A 17239-nucleotide genomic window follows, 5' to 3' on the forward strand; every position below is an offset into this window, starting at 1 on the left:
TTAGGTTTTAGGATTTCGTCTTGCGGTTGCGTCTCGCGCGGGTGCGTCACGCGGGTGACGGTTGTTTCTAGCTATTGACGGTTGTTTCTCCTTTGTTTATATTGTTGTAAAAGATTTTCACAAACATTGTTGTTTTTGTTTTCCCTTTTGTAGATGGCAGACTACATGATTTCTGATTTTCCTGGTAGGATTTCATTGAAATCTGTCATAGCCCTAAAAAAATATCTGATAGGTTTGAAGCGATGAATCTTATGGAGAGGGCTCTAAATTCCCAATTTAAATATTTATTGAAAGGAGTCACAATTGCGTCACGCCCGTTGAGAACTTTGAAGGAACCCAAATGCGAAACTAGAATTCTCGTCACTTTGATTACACTAATTCAAACTGAAGCTATTGAAATCGCCGCTGAAGAATTGCTTGCCCAGATCCATCTCTTTCTTTCAAGGTACAATCCGGTTGTTTTTTCATTGGATTTCTTCGTGTCTAGGGGAGGTTACTTCCGTCCAGGCATTTGCAGGCTTGAATCGTCGGTGGTTTCGACAAGATGTTGAAAATATTTTCCAAAAAACCCTCTGCCAAAGGTTCGTTCTTTCCTTTACTTCAATTGATTGATCGAGATGATTTCTTATTATTAGAGAAATTTGAATTCATTTGACTTTATGTTTGTTTGATGGTAGAGGCTCTTAGAGAGAGTAAAAGAGAAATGGCGAATGCCACCAAAGATAATTGCCCTGTAATCATTGAATACAATATGTTTGTTTTCCTATAAATATCAAAGTTGATGAATAAGTTTGCTTTTATTTCAGGCATTGAGAATGAGATTACAGCCTTACATATGGAAGTAAGTTGAGAGAACTTTTCAAAAAATAATCTCTGGTTAGCTTAACTGATTGTTGACTCAACTCTATCTATCTTCTTCTTACCATTTGGACAAAAAAGGCATCTAGTTGTAGAGATAAAGAGAACTGTAGAAACATCAAATGAGGTACTTCTCTCTTGTTTGTGAAAGAGATGCTTTCTTCATTGACTTAATCTCTTGCGGTTGCATCACGCCATTTATACTCACAGAGAGGTTTCATACGAGGAGATTAAGACGGAGGACAAGATTGAGGCTGCAATGAAGGAAGAAGGAGTGGAGTCCTTTCCAACGAGGAGATTATTTTATTTGTATACTTAAATGTCTAAATAGGATCAACAAAACATGTTGGAGGAGGATCAGCTAATGTTGTTGATGTGTTTATTTGAACAAATTCTAACAAAGAAGTATAGTTGTGCAAAACAAGTGAGTGGTGCACTGCAACAGCTTGAAGACTCGTAAAATAACAAGTTTTTCTCCATGAAAGAAGAGCAAGCTTGGTTGTTTTGTAGTTGGTGCAAAAACAATTAAAAGGAACATTTTATTCATTGTGAACATTTTGGTGCTCAAGAAGAGCCTTGCTGGTTTGTTAATGAATAAGCAGCCCTTAGAGCTTTTGTTATTAAAAGAATTTGTTACCATCCTTTTCTTTGTAAACCAATCACATAGTTAAATATTTCCTTTCATATCCTTTTTAAACTCTTAAATTGAGAGACTTTAATTGAGAATCAAACTTATTAAGCAATGCACATAATAACTTATCTTAAAATACCCCTGTTACAAGGGAATGTTTTATTATTAATAAAAATTGGTTTTACATAACAAATTCCTAAACTTTAATAACAGATATGCATCCAATACCATAACAGATATGCATCCAACAAAAGTCAAGAAAAAAATGAGCAATGAGAAGTTGAGCCCTCCAGCATTTTCTATCCTCAGATATTTCCCTAAACAATGGAAATTAAAGAAAGTTCAACCCAAAATGACATTCACCAAAAATATAATTAAACATACAGAAACCAAAAGTAGAGGTATGACCATTTACGAGACGCACCCGCATTCGCGAGACGCACCCGAATTCCGCCGCAACAGTGGCATTTATCCAATCAATACTTAAACCCTAAACTCTAACAAACAATGCGTTCAAAGAAAGAAATAAATAACAAGTGGAATACAAAAGAAGCATACCAGTAACAGCGGACATTCTTCCTTCGCTGGGATTCCAACGCCTTCGTCGGGGAATGTCTTGTTTGTAGAGAGAATGAGGAGAAGGGGACGTGAAGAGAAAGAACAGGGAAGAAATTGGAAGAATTGAATTTTTTTTAATTATATAGCAAGGGCATTGTGGACTTTTCGCAATGCACCCAGTTGCCTCACGCAACTGGAAGTTGCGTGACGCAATAGGAGTATTATTGTCAGAAAAAAAAATAGGGACACCAATGCTATTTAATTTTTGCGCTGACACTTTTCGCATTTAAGAATATTTGTAGGTCATTTCATTAAATTTTCCTTATAGCACTTAGTGATTTAATGGTTATAATTTTCATATATATATATATATATATATATATATATATATTAAGAATATTAAAATACAACAAACTTAAATTTTAAATTAACTACCAAAATTTATATGAGAGATAAATGATGTAAAATTGTTAGGAAAAAAAAAAGTTAATGAACAATTTTAATATAGTGAAACAGAAATAAATGAAATTATATTTTTTTATTTTCAAAATATAGTCATATTATTCAACAAATTGATTCAAATGGTGTTTCATTGATTTATTCTTTCTCCTTATTATTCTAAAAAATATAATATATTTTAAAATATATATTTATATATTTTGTTATTTAATTTATTAATTTTTCCTCTTATTACTCTAACATGTTTAAATAAATAAATAAGATAACGACAAAATATATGAATAAATAAGTTAACGACAAAATATAAATATGTATTTATAAATTAATATTAGGTTAATAGATAAATAATAATATATTTTTAAAACCTTAACACTTCTATATAACTTTAATATATTTATATACACAATTATAAATATAATTCAACCATTTTCTACTGGTTACAATTATTATGTATAATTTTAAAAAAAATATTACAAAAAACTAAATTTTAAAATAATTATGAAATTGAAATAAATTTAATCCATTTTTAATTTATTTTTCTCAAAGCATACTCATGTTTTTCAACAAATTATTTCAATGATTTGTATTTGATTTATTTATTCTCTCTATTATTATTCTAAAAAAATATAATATGATATATATTTTAAGAGAAATAATTGAGGGAGGGAATTTGGGTAGGGAACAAGAAAAGAATGATGTGGCATAATCTGATTCGCTGAAAAAATCAAATAATATCTCTTTCTTCTCTCTTTCCTTCTATTTTCCATTTTTTCAACCAAGAATGTGATGTCATGTCATTTCTTCTCTCATTCCCTCCCCAAATTCTCTCTCCTTATCACTCCTCTATCATATTTTAAAACATATATATTAATATATTTTGTTATTTAATTTATTCATTTTCTCTTTTATTACTTTAAAATATGTATAAATATATAAGTTAAAACAAGATATTTAAATAAATAAATAAGTTAACAAACAAAATATATAAATAAATAAACTAACGACAAAATATTTAAATAAATAAACTAACGACAAAATATATTTTAACACAAAATATTTAAATAAACAAATAAGTTAACAAAAATATATATAAATAAATAAACTAACGACAAAATATTTAAATAAATAAATTAACGACAAAATATATAAATAAATAAGTTAACACAAAATATAAATATATATTTATAAATTACTATTAGGTTAAAAGATGAATAAAAGTCTATTTTTAAAATTTCAACACTTTCATATATATTTAATGTATTTATATACACAAATATAAATATAATTCAACCATTTATATAGTGATTTAAAATTCTCAAAATAAAATTAAGAGAATGCTACAGTCTTTAGGGATAAATAATAGTAGGATAAATATAATTTTTTATTTGATTTGAAGTGAATTGTAAATTATAATATATGAATGTTGTTAATATATATTTTGTTTGAATAATATATTTGTTGTTATAATCTTATTACTTGTGTAAATACATTTAATTTAAAATTATTAAATTATAATAAAAGTTAATTATATATTATTAAAAATAAAAAATGAAACATTATTGTTTCATCCTATACTACTAACAATTATGTAAATAAATAAAAAAAGAAGAAACTTATAAAAATTACATAAATTTTCTCATCTTAAAATATAATATATATTTGAAATATTAGATTTAGAATTTTATAATTGTGGTTCTATAACAAAGTTTTCAAAAATAATTCATTATGCTAACTTGATGAGTCTGAGTAAGACATTGGTCTAATTAGTTTTATAAGAAGTCGATGTGTTACAGAATTTGGAATAACATTTTTATTGTGTGAAAGAAGTAATGACAATTGACAAGTCATATATAATCAACTTTTGAAAAGATGAATGGTGCAGTGATAAGAGTTTAAGTTCAAATTGGTGGTCAATCATAAGAATATTAGGATTAATGTTCAATTATTGTGTTAACAATTTTTTTTTGGCTGGGTTAAATAATATTGTCTCCATAAGACAAATAATATATCATCAACCACACATGAATGAAAAGTTGCATAAATTCTTATATCACATTTGTCTTATCTTTGTCATTTATCACTAGTATTTATCTTTTTCTTTTTTCAACTTTTATTTTTTATTTTTTATTTTTTTATTGTTTTAGATATATATTAAAATAATTAAAGATGAAGATATATATCTGTAATCTAATACAGATTATACATATAGATTATTCATTAAAACATTTCTCTTTTTAACTTTAAAGAAAACAATATAAATGAATATAATATTGATGTGCATTAATTTTTAGAGATTGAGAATCTAAAATAAGATTACCTTTTTTATATTTTATAATAATTAAATGTATTTGTAATAAATAATAGCTTAAAATCTCTTTTCATTTTAGATTTATTTATTAAATATTACTAAAAATGAATCTAAAATAATATAGTATACATCAAACAAGGCCTTAAAGATGGTAAAAAGTCAAATAAACTAATGCCAGCCTCAGCATTTTTCTTCCTATAAATACAAGTTCTTACCATCAATATCTTCGTGTCTCTATTCATCATTGCAATCTCTATCAGTTTGAAACAGGGGATTCTCAAATTTCTTCCATTGATGTCGAACTCTACGGGTGGGGAAGATCAGGGTAATGCGCCAGTAAGGAGGATAAGAAACCGACCTGGAATGCATGGTGAGAATTCCTAATCAAGTGCTGTTTATGATTCAAAAGTTTTATAATTTGTTCCTTGATTTGTGTTTTTTTTTTCAGATCCAGATGCGGAGGTTATTGCTCTGTTACCTGAAATTCTGTTAGACATTGCGACTCATGTCTGCACTGTGTGTAATGAAGACTTCCAACGCGTACAAAATCTAAGGTTTCACATGCGAACACATAACTTGCCGTTGCCGGAGTTCCAGGAGCCGTCGCACAGGGGAGGACGTGAGGGAAAAGTGTACGTTTGTCCTGAGCCCAGTTGCAAACATCACGACCCCAAACAAGCTTTGGGCGATATCACAGCCATTAAAAAACACTACGCCAGAAAACACAGCAAAGAGAAGAATTGGAAGTGTCCAAAATGCTTCAAGAAATACGCAGTGGAGTCAGATTTAAAGGCTCATGTTAAGATCTGCGATGGATCATCTTCTTCTGCTCCCCGCAGTCCGTCGCCACCTCCGTCGCCGCCGCCGCCGTCGCAGAGGCAGACGCAAACGCCGCCGCCGCCACAAAGGAGGCAAAGGCAGAGGCAGACGCAGCAGCCGCAGACACAAACGCAGCCACCTCCGCAAAGGAGGCAAAGGCAGAGGCAGACGCAGCCGCAGACACAAACACAGCCACCTCCGCAAAGGAGGCAAAGGCAGAGGCAGCCGCAGCCGCAGCCGCAGCCGCAGACTTCTTATGATCTGCGCTCTAGACCGAACTCTATCTCCGGTAACTATGTTTATTTGAAAAACCAAAAATAACGCCTTAAACAAAAAGCACTTACATATTTTTATATAATTATTCGTTGCAGAAGCCGCGCCGGAACCAACAATCTTTGAACTTCCACCACCGCCATCACCATTGCCATCACTGCCGCCATCACCGCCGTCATCACCGCCATCACCACTACCACTACCATCACCGTCATCACCACCACCGTCACCGCCCCCACAACCTGAAACCCTCTTATATCCTACTCCATCAAATGTTCTTTGGATGAACATGAACATTGATGGAGCAATACCCACCACAGTTTCTACTACATTATTTAACCGTTTATTATCGGAAACGACAGTTTTTCCGTCTGAACCTAAAACAGCTCTCGTATGCGACAATTCTATTCCAAACCAGTTTAGATCCATTCCTTCTTCTTCATCCCGTCCTATGAAACTGAAAATGGTATCGGGATCGTGTTACCTGTCTAATCCTAATAAAGAGGAAACAGGTGGGGACGATGCCCACTTTATCTGTCCTGAAGAAAATGCAATCGGTGTAGCCGATGGAGTTGAGGAATGGGATAAATTTGGGGTCGATTCTGGAGAATTTGCCCGAGAAGTGATGTTTAGATCTGTTGCTGCAATTCGAGAAGAGCCTAGGGGTTCCATCGATACTTTCAGAGTTCTGGAAAAGGTTCATGCTTTACTGCAAGCTGAAGGATCATCTACAGTTTGCATAATAGCGCTGACAGAGCGGGTAAGTAGTAATCTAAACCACAATTTCTTTAGAAAGATTTTTTGATTTTGATTATGAGTTTGGGTTTGATCATTAATTTGTTTATAGGGTCTTCATGCCGTAAACTTGGGAGACAGTGGTTTCATTGTGATAAGAGATGAATGCACTGTTTTCAAATCTCCACCTCAGAAACATGCTTTCAACCGTACATATCATTTAGCAGCCATTGGGAATGGTGCTGATCTTCCTAGCTCTGCCCAGGTTAATTAGTTTTTGTTTGTTGCATTAATTAATTCTTTTCATAATTTTTATATAACTTTTTTTGGGTTTAATTTTGAATTTTCATCAGGTGTTTTCTGTTCCCGTTATTCCGGGAGATGTTATAATTGCTGGCAGCGATGGGCTGTTCGATAACTTGTACAGCAATGAGATAACATCTGTTGCTGTGAATGCCATTCGAGCTGGGTTGGATCCTGAAGCCACAGCTCAACAGATTGCAGCTTCTGCAAGACAGAGTGGAGATGATAAGATGAGATCAACCCCATTCTCAACAGCTGCCCAAAATGCTGGGTTTCGTTATTCTGGGGGCAAGCTTGATGACATCACTGTCCTGGTTTCATTTGTTAAGGTAGATCAAATTGAAACATATATATAGCCTTTAGATTCCATTGATTTAATTAGCTAGCTAATCATCAAACAAATTAACATGATCAGACTTACTTATTTATCTGGCTTGTTTGCTGTTTCTTTTAATTGCAGGAGAATGCTCCAAGACCGTCAAAATTTGGATACCGCTAAAGACAATTCCTGATCACTGTTTCTCATATTGTGTCATGTGGTTGTATCTTGATTTCAATTAATAGGGTTTTGTCAATTTTATTTTGGTGTAAGAACTTTGTTTTGTTTTTTCTTTTTCTAAATTTATCTTATAAATGGAATAGATTTTCCAAATATATGTATAAATATTAAAATAATATTTATAAATAACTAAATGTTCATTTATATTCAATAATTAGATTCACAATATAACTTTTCAATATTAGATAGTTATCAACGAATTAATCTTAATAAATTTATTTTCTTAATAAAATTGATTTGGGACTGATTCTAAATATATATATATATATATATATATATATATATATATATATTAACTTTAATATATATTATTCATTCTCTGAACATATTTGATGTTAAATTCATTATAACAATCTAAATTTAAAAATTAATATTATGTATAAACAATATATTACTCATATTCAGATATTCAAGTTTGAATGAGTTTGAAAATAATTTAAGATGGACTTAAATAATAATAATATATTTATTAATAAAATAAGTAGATAAAAATAAATTTTATAACATTTTATATGAATTAAAGAAAAAATTAAATTAAATCATTTTAAAAAATTTAAAATTATGTAATATTTTTATAGTTAAATTTATTTTTTTCTGGTAGGCTTCAACCCACCGAGTCATACACAGATATGCCTTTGGTTATATAATGTCTATATTTCAGTGTACCAATATGATTTTTCATATATTGAAATTGTCAGGATATATAATAAATAAAAATGTTCTATATTTTTACCTTTATAGCTTGTTTGATGAGAGTTTTGTTTTATAAAAGAGAATTTTTTATTTATATTTTTATTCATCTAATTATTTAATTTTACTTTTACAAAAATAAAAAATATATTATAATAATTTTACAAAATCAAATAAATTATTTTTCTATTCAACAAATTTAAAGAAATCTTATTCCAAATTACACATCATCAAACAAGCTTTTACTTTCCTTTTTTTATTTTTTCTCTAAGACTTTTATTTTCAATTTAAAGACTGTTACTATTTTTTCTTGACTAAATCAAAAAAAGTATAACGAAAATAAAACAACTAAAGTACGAGAGAAAAATAAATAAAATAATGTGTAAGAAAATAATAATAAATTATAAAAAATGTCCATATTCAAAATTTAAATATTTTTTTACCATGGTCTGTTTTTAGTATATTTTTTTATTCCTTATATATATATATTTATCAAGTATAAATTAATAAAAAAAAAGGAAAAATAATAAATGATGAGAAGAAGAAGAAATTATTTAGGAGTGACCGGAGATAGAAATTGGGAGAAGAAATAATGTGATGTCATGGCTAATATAAAATTATTATGTTATTTTTACTTAAAAAATAATAAAAAATAATAAAAAAAAAATTTAATATATTATTTTTTCTTTTAAATTCTTTAACTATAATTTATTTTATTGGTTAGTTAGAAGAGAAAGTAATTTAAAGATTTACATGTGTGGATTTATAATTGGATTCAACAATATTAAATAATTCATTCTCTTTTTTAAATTCTTTCTTTATAGAGATAATTTTTTGTCCGGAAACATTTTTTTCTTCTTTTAAATATGGGTCTTTTTTATTTATTAATTTTTAGTATAATTTTTAATTATCTTTTATATATATATATTTATCAAATATATTTTTAAATATATATATTTATATATTTTATCATTTAATTTATTTATTCTCCCTATTATTACTTATAAAAATAAAATTTATTAATTAGTTATGAAACAATTTTAAAACTAAAAATGTTATATTTTACAATGACTCACTAATAAGAGAATGATAAATGATTTGAGGAAGAAAAATTGAGAAATGGAAATTGAAAATAAATAATGTGACACAATTTGATTGACTAAAGAAAAAATTAAAATAAAATCTTTTCTTACTTTTATCATTTTTTTCAATAATAATGACAAGCCATTTCCTTCACATTTTTCTAACTCTTTTAAAAGAAAAGTGAACCACTTTGATATTTGAAGCACTGAATTCTGAGTAAAGCTTCATGTTCCTGTCACCCGGAACGAGGGATTGATGTCTAGAGAACAAGAGATTAAGTATTACTGAGAATTCTATCCACTGTATAGATCCACTTTTAAATTATATATTAATATTATCATTTATTCATTAAAATAACAATAATAAGTAGACAAATAACCTATAAAGGTAGTTAAGTGGAAAAAAAATACTAAAAGACCATAATTAGAAAGACTTCCAGTTACACAAAACAAAAATGGACAAAATATAATTTAATGAAAGCATTGAAGAAACAAAAAGATTTAAAATTGGGCTGAGAGTACATATTCTCTTTACCCAATAAAATGATGAGTGATAGTTGGCCCATCTTTCTATTTCTTTACGACTATTTCTTTTTTTAAATTTCTCTTTTTTTATTATATGATAATTAAATATTAATTCATCACACTCGTGTATCACATTATTAAATTAATTAATTAAAATATTTAAAAATTTTATTTAAAAAATATATATATTTTATTATCATATATTAATACTTTTAAATTTTTATACCAAAAAAATCACTTACTCAAAAACTAAAAACAAGTTCTAAACAAATTTATGTGCATGATAAAAAGAATATTTGTACTGAACAAAGAAAATTAGATGGATTATGATAAATAAATAATTTATATACAAAATTAAACAACAAAAATATTTTATAATATGATTTAAAAAGCCAGTAGATAATCCAAAAAGAATCCTTATATAAAAAAATTAATTAAAACTCACTTATAATTTTAAATTTGATTTTTTTTAATAACACATATATTATGAGAAAATATTAGTTTATGCTAAATACTATTTTGTAACCTAAGTTAAAATTCTAAATTTGTGATAAAACTTTAAAATTCATTTTTTATATAATTTGAATGGAAAGTTTACATAGATTAAAATCCTTTTTAATTTTGCAAAAAATTTGAATGGAAAGTTTACATAGATTAAAATCCTTTTTAATTTTGCAAAATGAACTGATTTGATCAGTAAAAATTAATATATATGTGTAAAAATAAATCTGTAAAAAATTGAATCTAGAAGAATTAATTTTATGATAAATGGTAATTTTTAAATTGTCACAATTTAACTTATTTGTTATCCCATTTTGTAACCCATATTATAATTCAGACAAATTTATAATGTTTGATTTAAAAATAGTTTGAGTTATAATTTATTTTATTAAAATAAAATGATTATAATCTATAAAATAATATTAGGTTAAATAAGAAAAATAAGTAATAATTAAGTAATAATATCATTATTAACCATATATTCTAGGACGGCAATTTAAGGAAGTTTCAGGCGGCAGGTTTGGGTCGTCAGATTAACGGGTTTAACGATTCTAATCTAAATCTGACTTGTTTAGTATTTCGGGTCAAAATGTCTAATATGAATCTGACCTGTTTATTTATGATTGACCTGAGACCTGACATGATTAACCCAATTTACCTAACTCAACTCGAACTAAACCCGATGTAATTAATTTACGTCTCTATTTCAAATTAAAATGACATAAATACAAAATAAAAATAAAGTTAAATCATAAATTCGCTTATAAAATATTTACAAAAAGAAAATGAGTGAATGAATAAGAAATAATGACACAAAATTCAACACAAAAAAAGACGTGTAAACGAGTTATTAGGTCTATTTTGGGTCATGTCAGGTCGACCCAATTTTAGCTTATATATTAATCAGGTTAAACATGTCGATTTGAATTTGAAAAAAAAATAAAATAATAAATTATCCTAATCAATTTATTCGTATGCTGTTTGTTTGTTTGTTTTCGTGTAGTATTTAAAATTGACCGTACTAATATATTCTCCCCGAGTGGATTGTGGAGAAGATGTGGAAAGCACAGTGAAACATCTAACATATTCACTTTTTATAAGATTTTAAGTGTCACTTTTAATTATTTTTACTTGAGAATCAATTAACTTTATTATTAATTTTACTTACTTTACAAATCATCTTTACTTTGAAACAAAATATATATATATAATTAATTAATTAATCAGAGATAAAAGAATCATAACAAATAGCCTTAAGTTTTTTCTGTAAAAAATAAAGTGTTACATTAAAATTTATCACAGTTGTTTTTTTACTTGGTATAAAATTATTTATTGAATAATAATTTTTAGATTATAATGTGATTTTTTTTATTATTAAATTGTTATAAATATAATTTTGTATATTATATTGTATGGTCTATATTATGTTATATATCTACTTTTTTTTCCAAGATAACTAGTTTTATTTTTCAAATTCGGGTTATAAAATAAAGATGTGATAAAATAATCTTAAAATAAAGGTAAGAGAGGGAAATTCAACTTAAAAAAAGTATAGTAAAGAAAAAAGAAAACTGGAAGTAAAAGAAAAAAAAGAAAGAAAAGCATAAACCCTCTTCCTCATGACTTGCGCAATTCCCGATGTATAGAGCTTTATTTACATCTCTTTCCGTCATAACAGCCGGCCCCGACTTTATGCCGGGAATCTAACAGAACCGTCCGACGCTGTTATATATATATATACAAGCCCATAATCGACTGTTCTCGATTTCTCTCTCTATCCATTGAGTCCAGCCCTAACTAGGCGAAAGGTATGATTTCAGTTGTTAATTTGCTACACCGATTAATGTCGCCGAGAAACCCTAGATTGTCTAAACTGGTTGTTACCTGTTTTAATTTCATTTGTTTTCGAATCGGATCAGGAAACTTGAATCGCGCTCGAGGAAGACGACGGACGGGTATGCGTTTTGTTCAGTTTAGTCTCTCTCAAATCTGAGGTAATTGAATGAGCCTACAGTATGTTGTCATTTCTTCAGATATATGAAGTTCAGCTGTTTTATTTTTGCGGAATACATTTTCTGCACTCCTTTTGTTAAGTATAGTCAGATTGTGTATGTGTGTAGTGTTTTTCAAGTTCTCAGTTGTTCTGCTCAGCTTAACTACTTAAGAGATTTGTGGATTCCAAATGGGAAGTTCGTCGGAAATTCGGAATCCAGTACTCAAATTTTTTTTGTCGCTTCTGTTATGTTGTGTGGCATTACATCCAAGGGAATAATACATCTCTCTTTGCCAGTAGAAATGGTTGATTGCTGTTCTTTTACATTTTTAGTTTCATTCATAAACTGGGCAAAACACTGAATGAGAATCCCTACTAAGTTCTGAGGCTTTACCGAGATTTGAAATCTCCTTCTGCTTGTAGTTTGTATAAGTAGATTTGTCTTTCTCTTGAAAATTATCGAGATCGAAATGCCATAGCTGATAGCTTTAATGCTAATTCATAATTTGCACAGTTTATAGTTTCCAGTATTTTGCCTGTGTTCTAAAAAGGACAATATAATTCTAAATATCTACATTTAATAGGGGGCTTGAATAATCGTCAAATCTCATTTACTACTTCCTCTTGGTTGTTTCCATTTACCTGCTAGCATATTTGGAAGTGGCATAACTACTACATCTTCTGTTAATTTTGATTTTATTTCACACAAAACTCAACGGGTACCACAAAAGTAGCATTTGTAGCCATTATCAAATAAGCTAATTAATTTCCCAAATCCTTAGGTATCAGCTTTGTAGAGGTAATATAATTTGTATCTAGTCTTAACCCCATACGGATAATGTATTTTGATCTCAAAATATCTACATTTAATGGTCTTGAATAATTGGCAAATCTCATTTACTTTTTTTGGCTAAGACATGTACTTTATTTACTGATCTTCTATATGGGATGTCACATTGTTATGCCTTTAACATTAATTTCTCAATTCCTTAAGTAGTTAGCTTTCTGGAAGTAATTATAGATTGTTTATCTAGTCATTGAGTTCATGGCTCTACATGGAAACACTTATTGTTTTTGTATCTGGATCCGTTTCCAGATTTAGAAACATAAATAAAAAAATTAATTTGTCTCTGACTAAATTTAGTTTCCAAACGTTTCTGTATCTGAAAATGTCAAAACATAAACAATAATATTTTCAAATGGGGATAATATATTTATATTTTTGAGGGGAGAGGGAAAGATTGGTTGTTTGTATTTCTAAGGATTATATTTCTGACAAGATGCTCCTTTTGCAGTTTAATTCCCGTGTACAATATAGCATGGGATCAGCTTGTTGTGTTGCTAGAAAGAATGAGCATCTGACCAGCGGAACCACAAGAGAAGTCTTGCTTAGGAATGCTATTTATTCACCATCATGGAGCTTCAGATGGGATAACCGAAGGCGTGTAGCTGGTGAAATTGAGAACATCTCATATGGGCTATCTCCTGGATTTAGTAGAGATAGTAGCATGGAGATTAAAGGGGAGTTATCCCTTGAAAGGGGGAGCTATTCAAGTGGAAGAAGTCCCCTAAGAAATTTTAGATTTACTATGTCTCCAAAGTCTCCAATTCACGAAGGACTGGAGGGAAATCTAGAAGCTTCTTCAGGTAAATGTTTCACTATGCATGCATCTGTATTATTCTTGCAATGTTGTGTGTTGGGTGGTAATGAAAAACTGATGTATGATTTCAAGAATCTCATATTGGAGGGTGTTGGTTAGGTTACTGTGTTGAAAGTGTGGCATAGTTGGGGTTGGTGATTATGAGGGAAGTACTTGTTATACATTCTCTTAAGTTGATTTATTTGATGAGAAAGTATAAAAACTTGCATATAAAGTACACTGGCTTTACATTGGAAATTGCATATAAGACGAATGCTGATCTATTTTTCATTCATTCTTTGGACTTCCCTACTAGTCATCACTATTCCCACATGAGTAAAATTCTTTTCAGAAAGAACTGTTTGACAAAATAATTTTATTCACATTTTGCAGGTTTATTGTCTTTTTTTCTTGTTTTGGCTTGTCTTTTCATGTGTAGAAGTTTTTCTTTTACATAAATGAGATTTTCATGAGTTCTCTTGCAATATCTACACTTATTTTCATTGTTTCATTTCTCCCATCTATTCTTTGCTATTGTTGGAGTTATTGATTACTTTGGTATCTTCAGTTCTCATCTGGCTCTTCAACTGTCATTTGTTCTATCTATTTGCAGCATAAATCTTATTAATCCAATCAGTCATTCTGTTGCCATGGACTACTTCATGCATCTTTTATTTTGGGAACAACAGAAAAGTTACATTCTTTTGGTTTCCACTTTTCCTCTAATCTGTCATGTAATGCAAGCTTTCACGACACATTCTGAACCTATTTGAAAACTAGTTTTTTCACAATCACAAGCTTGTCAAAATGCCAAAGTTCAAATTGAAAGTTTTTTTGCTTTAGTTTTTGTATAAGAACTATTTCTGGATTATGATCAATTAATTTTTGGATCATGATTCACATTATACTGATTATAGTGTCATTTTTGTTGCTTCATTTAGTGTACTAATCATTTTCTTGATCTTGAATAATGATCCAAATATAATATAATTTTTTTGCTTCACATGGTATAGAGATTGTTTTCGAGATTATGATCATATTATTTTTTATCATTGTGATTTCTGGCTAATATATAGATTTTTCCTCATGATGAGCAGCAACATGATAAAAAGGTCTTTGATTGGTGGCTTATTGCTACTAAATGCATGTTGTTTAAGTATTCCTTGTATAGAAGAGTGTTCACTTTATTGACATCCTATCAGTTCTTGCTTGTGTTATGATTAAGTTACCAGTTTGTTGTTGATGGCCATATTCCAGTCTAATGGATGCTATAATCCTTAAAAAACCGTCCTGTCCTGTTCTTGCTTACCTAGTTCTTATGTCATGGCAGCGATATAGAGACTCTACTAGATAGTTGAATGATCAGCAGTAGAGTGGTAGACTTTTATCACATATCTATTCAGTCCACTTCAGCTCATAATTTCTGTACTAAAGACAAGTTCCCATGCTTCCATTATATTTTTGTTGCAGATACTACAAATACCAACAACCATGGAAATATAGAGGTGAGTCTGTAGAAGTGGTTTATTTGAAATGTGTGTGATATTTATGGTTCTAAGTTAGTTATAACATGATTTTGATCTTAACAGGAGAAGAGCTTCAAAGGATCAATAGGAGGAGTGGTAGTAGATCCATGTGAACAGAAGTTGTTCCCAATGAACACAAACCCTTCAAGCTCATCTTCCTATCCACCGATGTCAGATCCCACTACTTCTGAAACCCAGCCAAGAAAGGCTTCCCGTTCTCCCGGACACCAGCTTTCAAGGCAAATCTCAGACAATCGAATTCTCGATAGAAAGTCGCCTCCAGCCTCGGAAGGCCGACCATCCTTGGTCTTGTCCTCTTGCAACAGCGACTTAATCGGAGGAGGCTCTTCTGAAGGGTGGTCCATGCGCACGTTTTCGGAGCTGGTGGCCTCTTCCCGGAGGGAGAGGTGGTCTTTCGACAGCGAGTGCCGCGTGAGCGAATCCAGCAGCACGTGTTCGCGTTCTCCGTCCTCGACCGACGTTAGGAATTGTGGGATTTGCTTGAAACATTTGAACGAGAAGTCGTTGTGGAGCGGGCAGAAGATGGTTGCCAACAGCGATCTTTCGGTTGTTGCTGTTTTGGGGTGCGGGCATGTGTATCATGCAGAGTGTTTGGAGGCGATGACGCAGGAAGGGGGGGAGGAGTGCGATCCTCTGTGTCCGATTTGCGTGTTCGGTTCGAAGCAATTGGTGAAGATGACTAGGAAGATTGCGAGGGCGGAAGCAGAGATGAAATCGAGGAGTAAGATATCGAAGAGGAGAGTGAGGGATAGTTTTGATCCGGGATATGATGTGCTCGATAGGCGAAAATCAGTTGAAGGAGGGGGGAAGTTGTTGTTTGGTAATAAGATGGAATCCACCAGCCGCGGCAGCTCCTCCACGGGTGGAAGGAGATCCTTTAGTAGGCCGTTCTTAAGGAGGCACTTTTCTTTTGGATCGAAGTGGAACAGATCAATGTTGGAGAACAGCGATAATTCTGGTGGCAGGAGAAGCTTTTGGTCAAGATTCCATTGAGAGTTTGGATCGGGTAAGGTCGGCCTGTGGTGTGGTGGGTGGGCAGTTAAGGTAAAAAAGAAAAAAGAACAGAAAAATTGTTATCATCTAGAAATTGGACTGAACAATTTATAATAGTGAATGTTGTTTGATGTATTATTATTATTATTATTATTAACTGCTGAAATGGATGGATGGATGGCTGTTAGGATTTTAGGAGGAAAAATGTATTGATTTATGTTGTATGTTTTGATTTTTGTCTTTTTTATTAGGCAAAGTTGAGATATTTTTATACATTTGCTTTTGAAACAGCAATTTGTCGGTCTTGAATGTAGAGTATGTTTATTTATTGGTGATTCGGCTTTTCATTAATTATAAGTCTAAAGAGACAGAAGGTGGTTGATAGTTGGGAGAGAGAGCATGTCATTTCTTTAATACATTTTCTAAGGTCCACTATTACTAGTTTGCTACTGAATTTATTTAATAATATAGACATTAAATAAATTATTCTTATTATAAATTTAAATATAAAAAAAAATTATTTTAGTAATTTATCTTCAATAACCTATTTTTAATATCAAACAAAGTTTTTATTTTAGATAAGATTAAATTTTTTTCTAAATTATTCAAAATCAAACAACCTCTTAAGAGTTAGGAATGAGTTGACCATCTTAAAAAGGGAAAAAGTAAATGTTTCTATTTTTGAATTTAAGAATTGTAACACCACATTATTTGTGGAATCAAATTTAAGACCAATTTTCATAAATAAATAAATAAAGGGTTTTT

The 17239-nt window shown here is 30.1% G+C and overlaps 1 protein-coding gene across 1 annotated transcript; it reads left to right on the forward strand.

Annotated features, from left to right (window-relative positions):
- Positions 1-11949: 11949 nt before the first annotated feature.
- Positions 11950-16786, forward strand: LOC124931430. Its single transcript, XM_047471889.1, has 5 exons — positions 11950-12109; positions 12221-12295; positions 13590-13941; positions 15405-15439; positions 15524-16786. Exons 3-5 carry the CDS (start codon positions 13614-13616, stop codon positions 16472-16474), a joined length of 1314 nt encoding a protein of 437 aa, XP_047327845.1. The 5' UTR covers positions 11950-12109; positions 12221-12295; positions 13590-13613; the 3' UTR covers positions 16475-16786.
- The last annotated feature ends 453 nt before the right edge of the window (positions 16787-17239 follow it).

Source organism: Impatiens glandulifera, chromosome 3, assembly GCF_907164915.1.
Source record: "Impatiens glandulifera chromosome 3, dImpGla2.1, whole genome shotgun sequence".
NCBI classification, from domain to species: Eukaryota; Viridiplantae; Streptophyta; class Magnoliopsida; order Ericales; family Balsaminaceae; genus Impatiens; species Impatiens glandulifera.

Bases quoted from the DNA above. Each gene is read 5' to 3' on its own strand.
- LOC124931430 (XM_047471889.1), top strand. From the start codon at position 13,614: ATGGGATCAGCTTGTTGTGTTGCTAGAAAGAATGAGCATCTGACCAGC. The intron at 13,942-15,404 runs GTAAATGTTTCA...TTTTTGTTGCAG, and splicing joins AAATCTAGAAGCTTCTTCAG to ATACTACAAATACCAACAAC. The intron at 15,440-15,523 runs GTGAGTCTGTAG...TGATCTTAACAG, and splicing joins ACAACCATGGAAATATAGAG to GAGAAGAGCTTCAAAGGATC.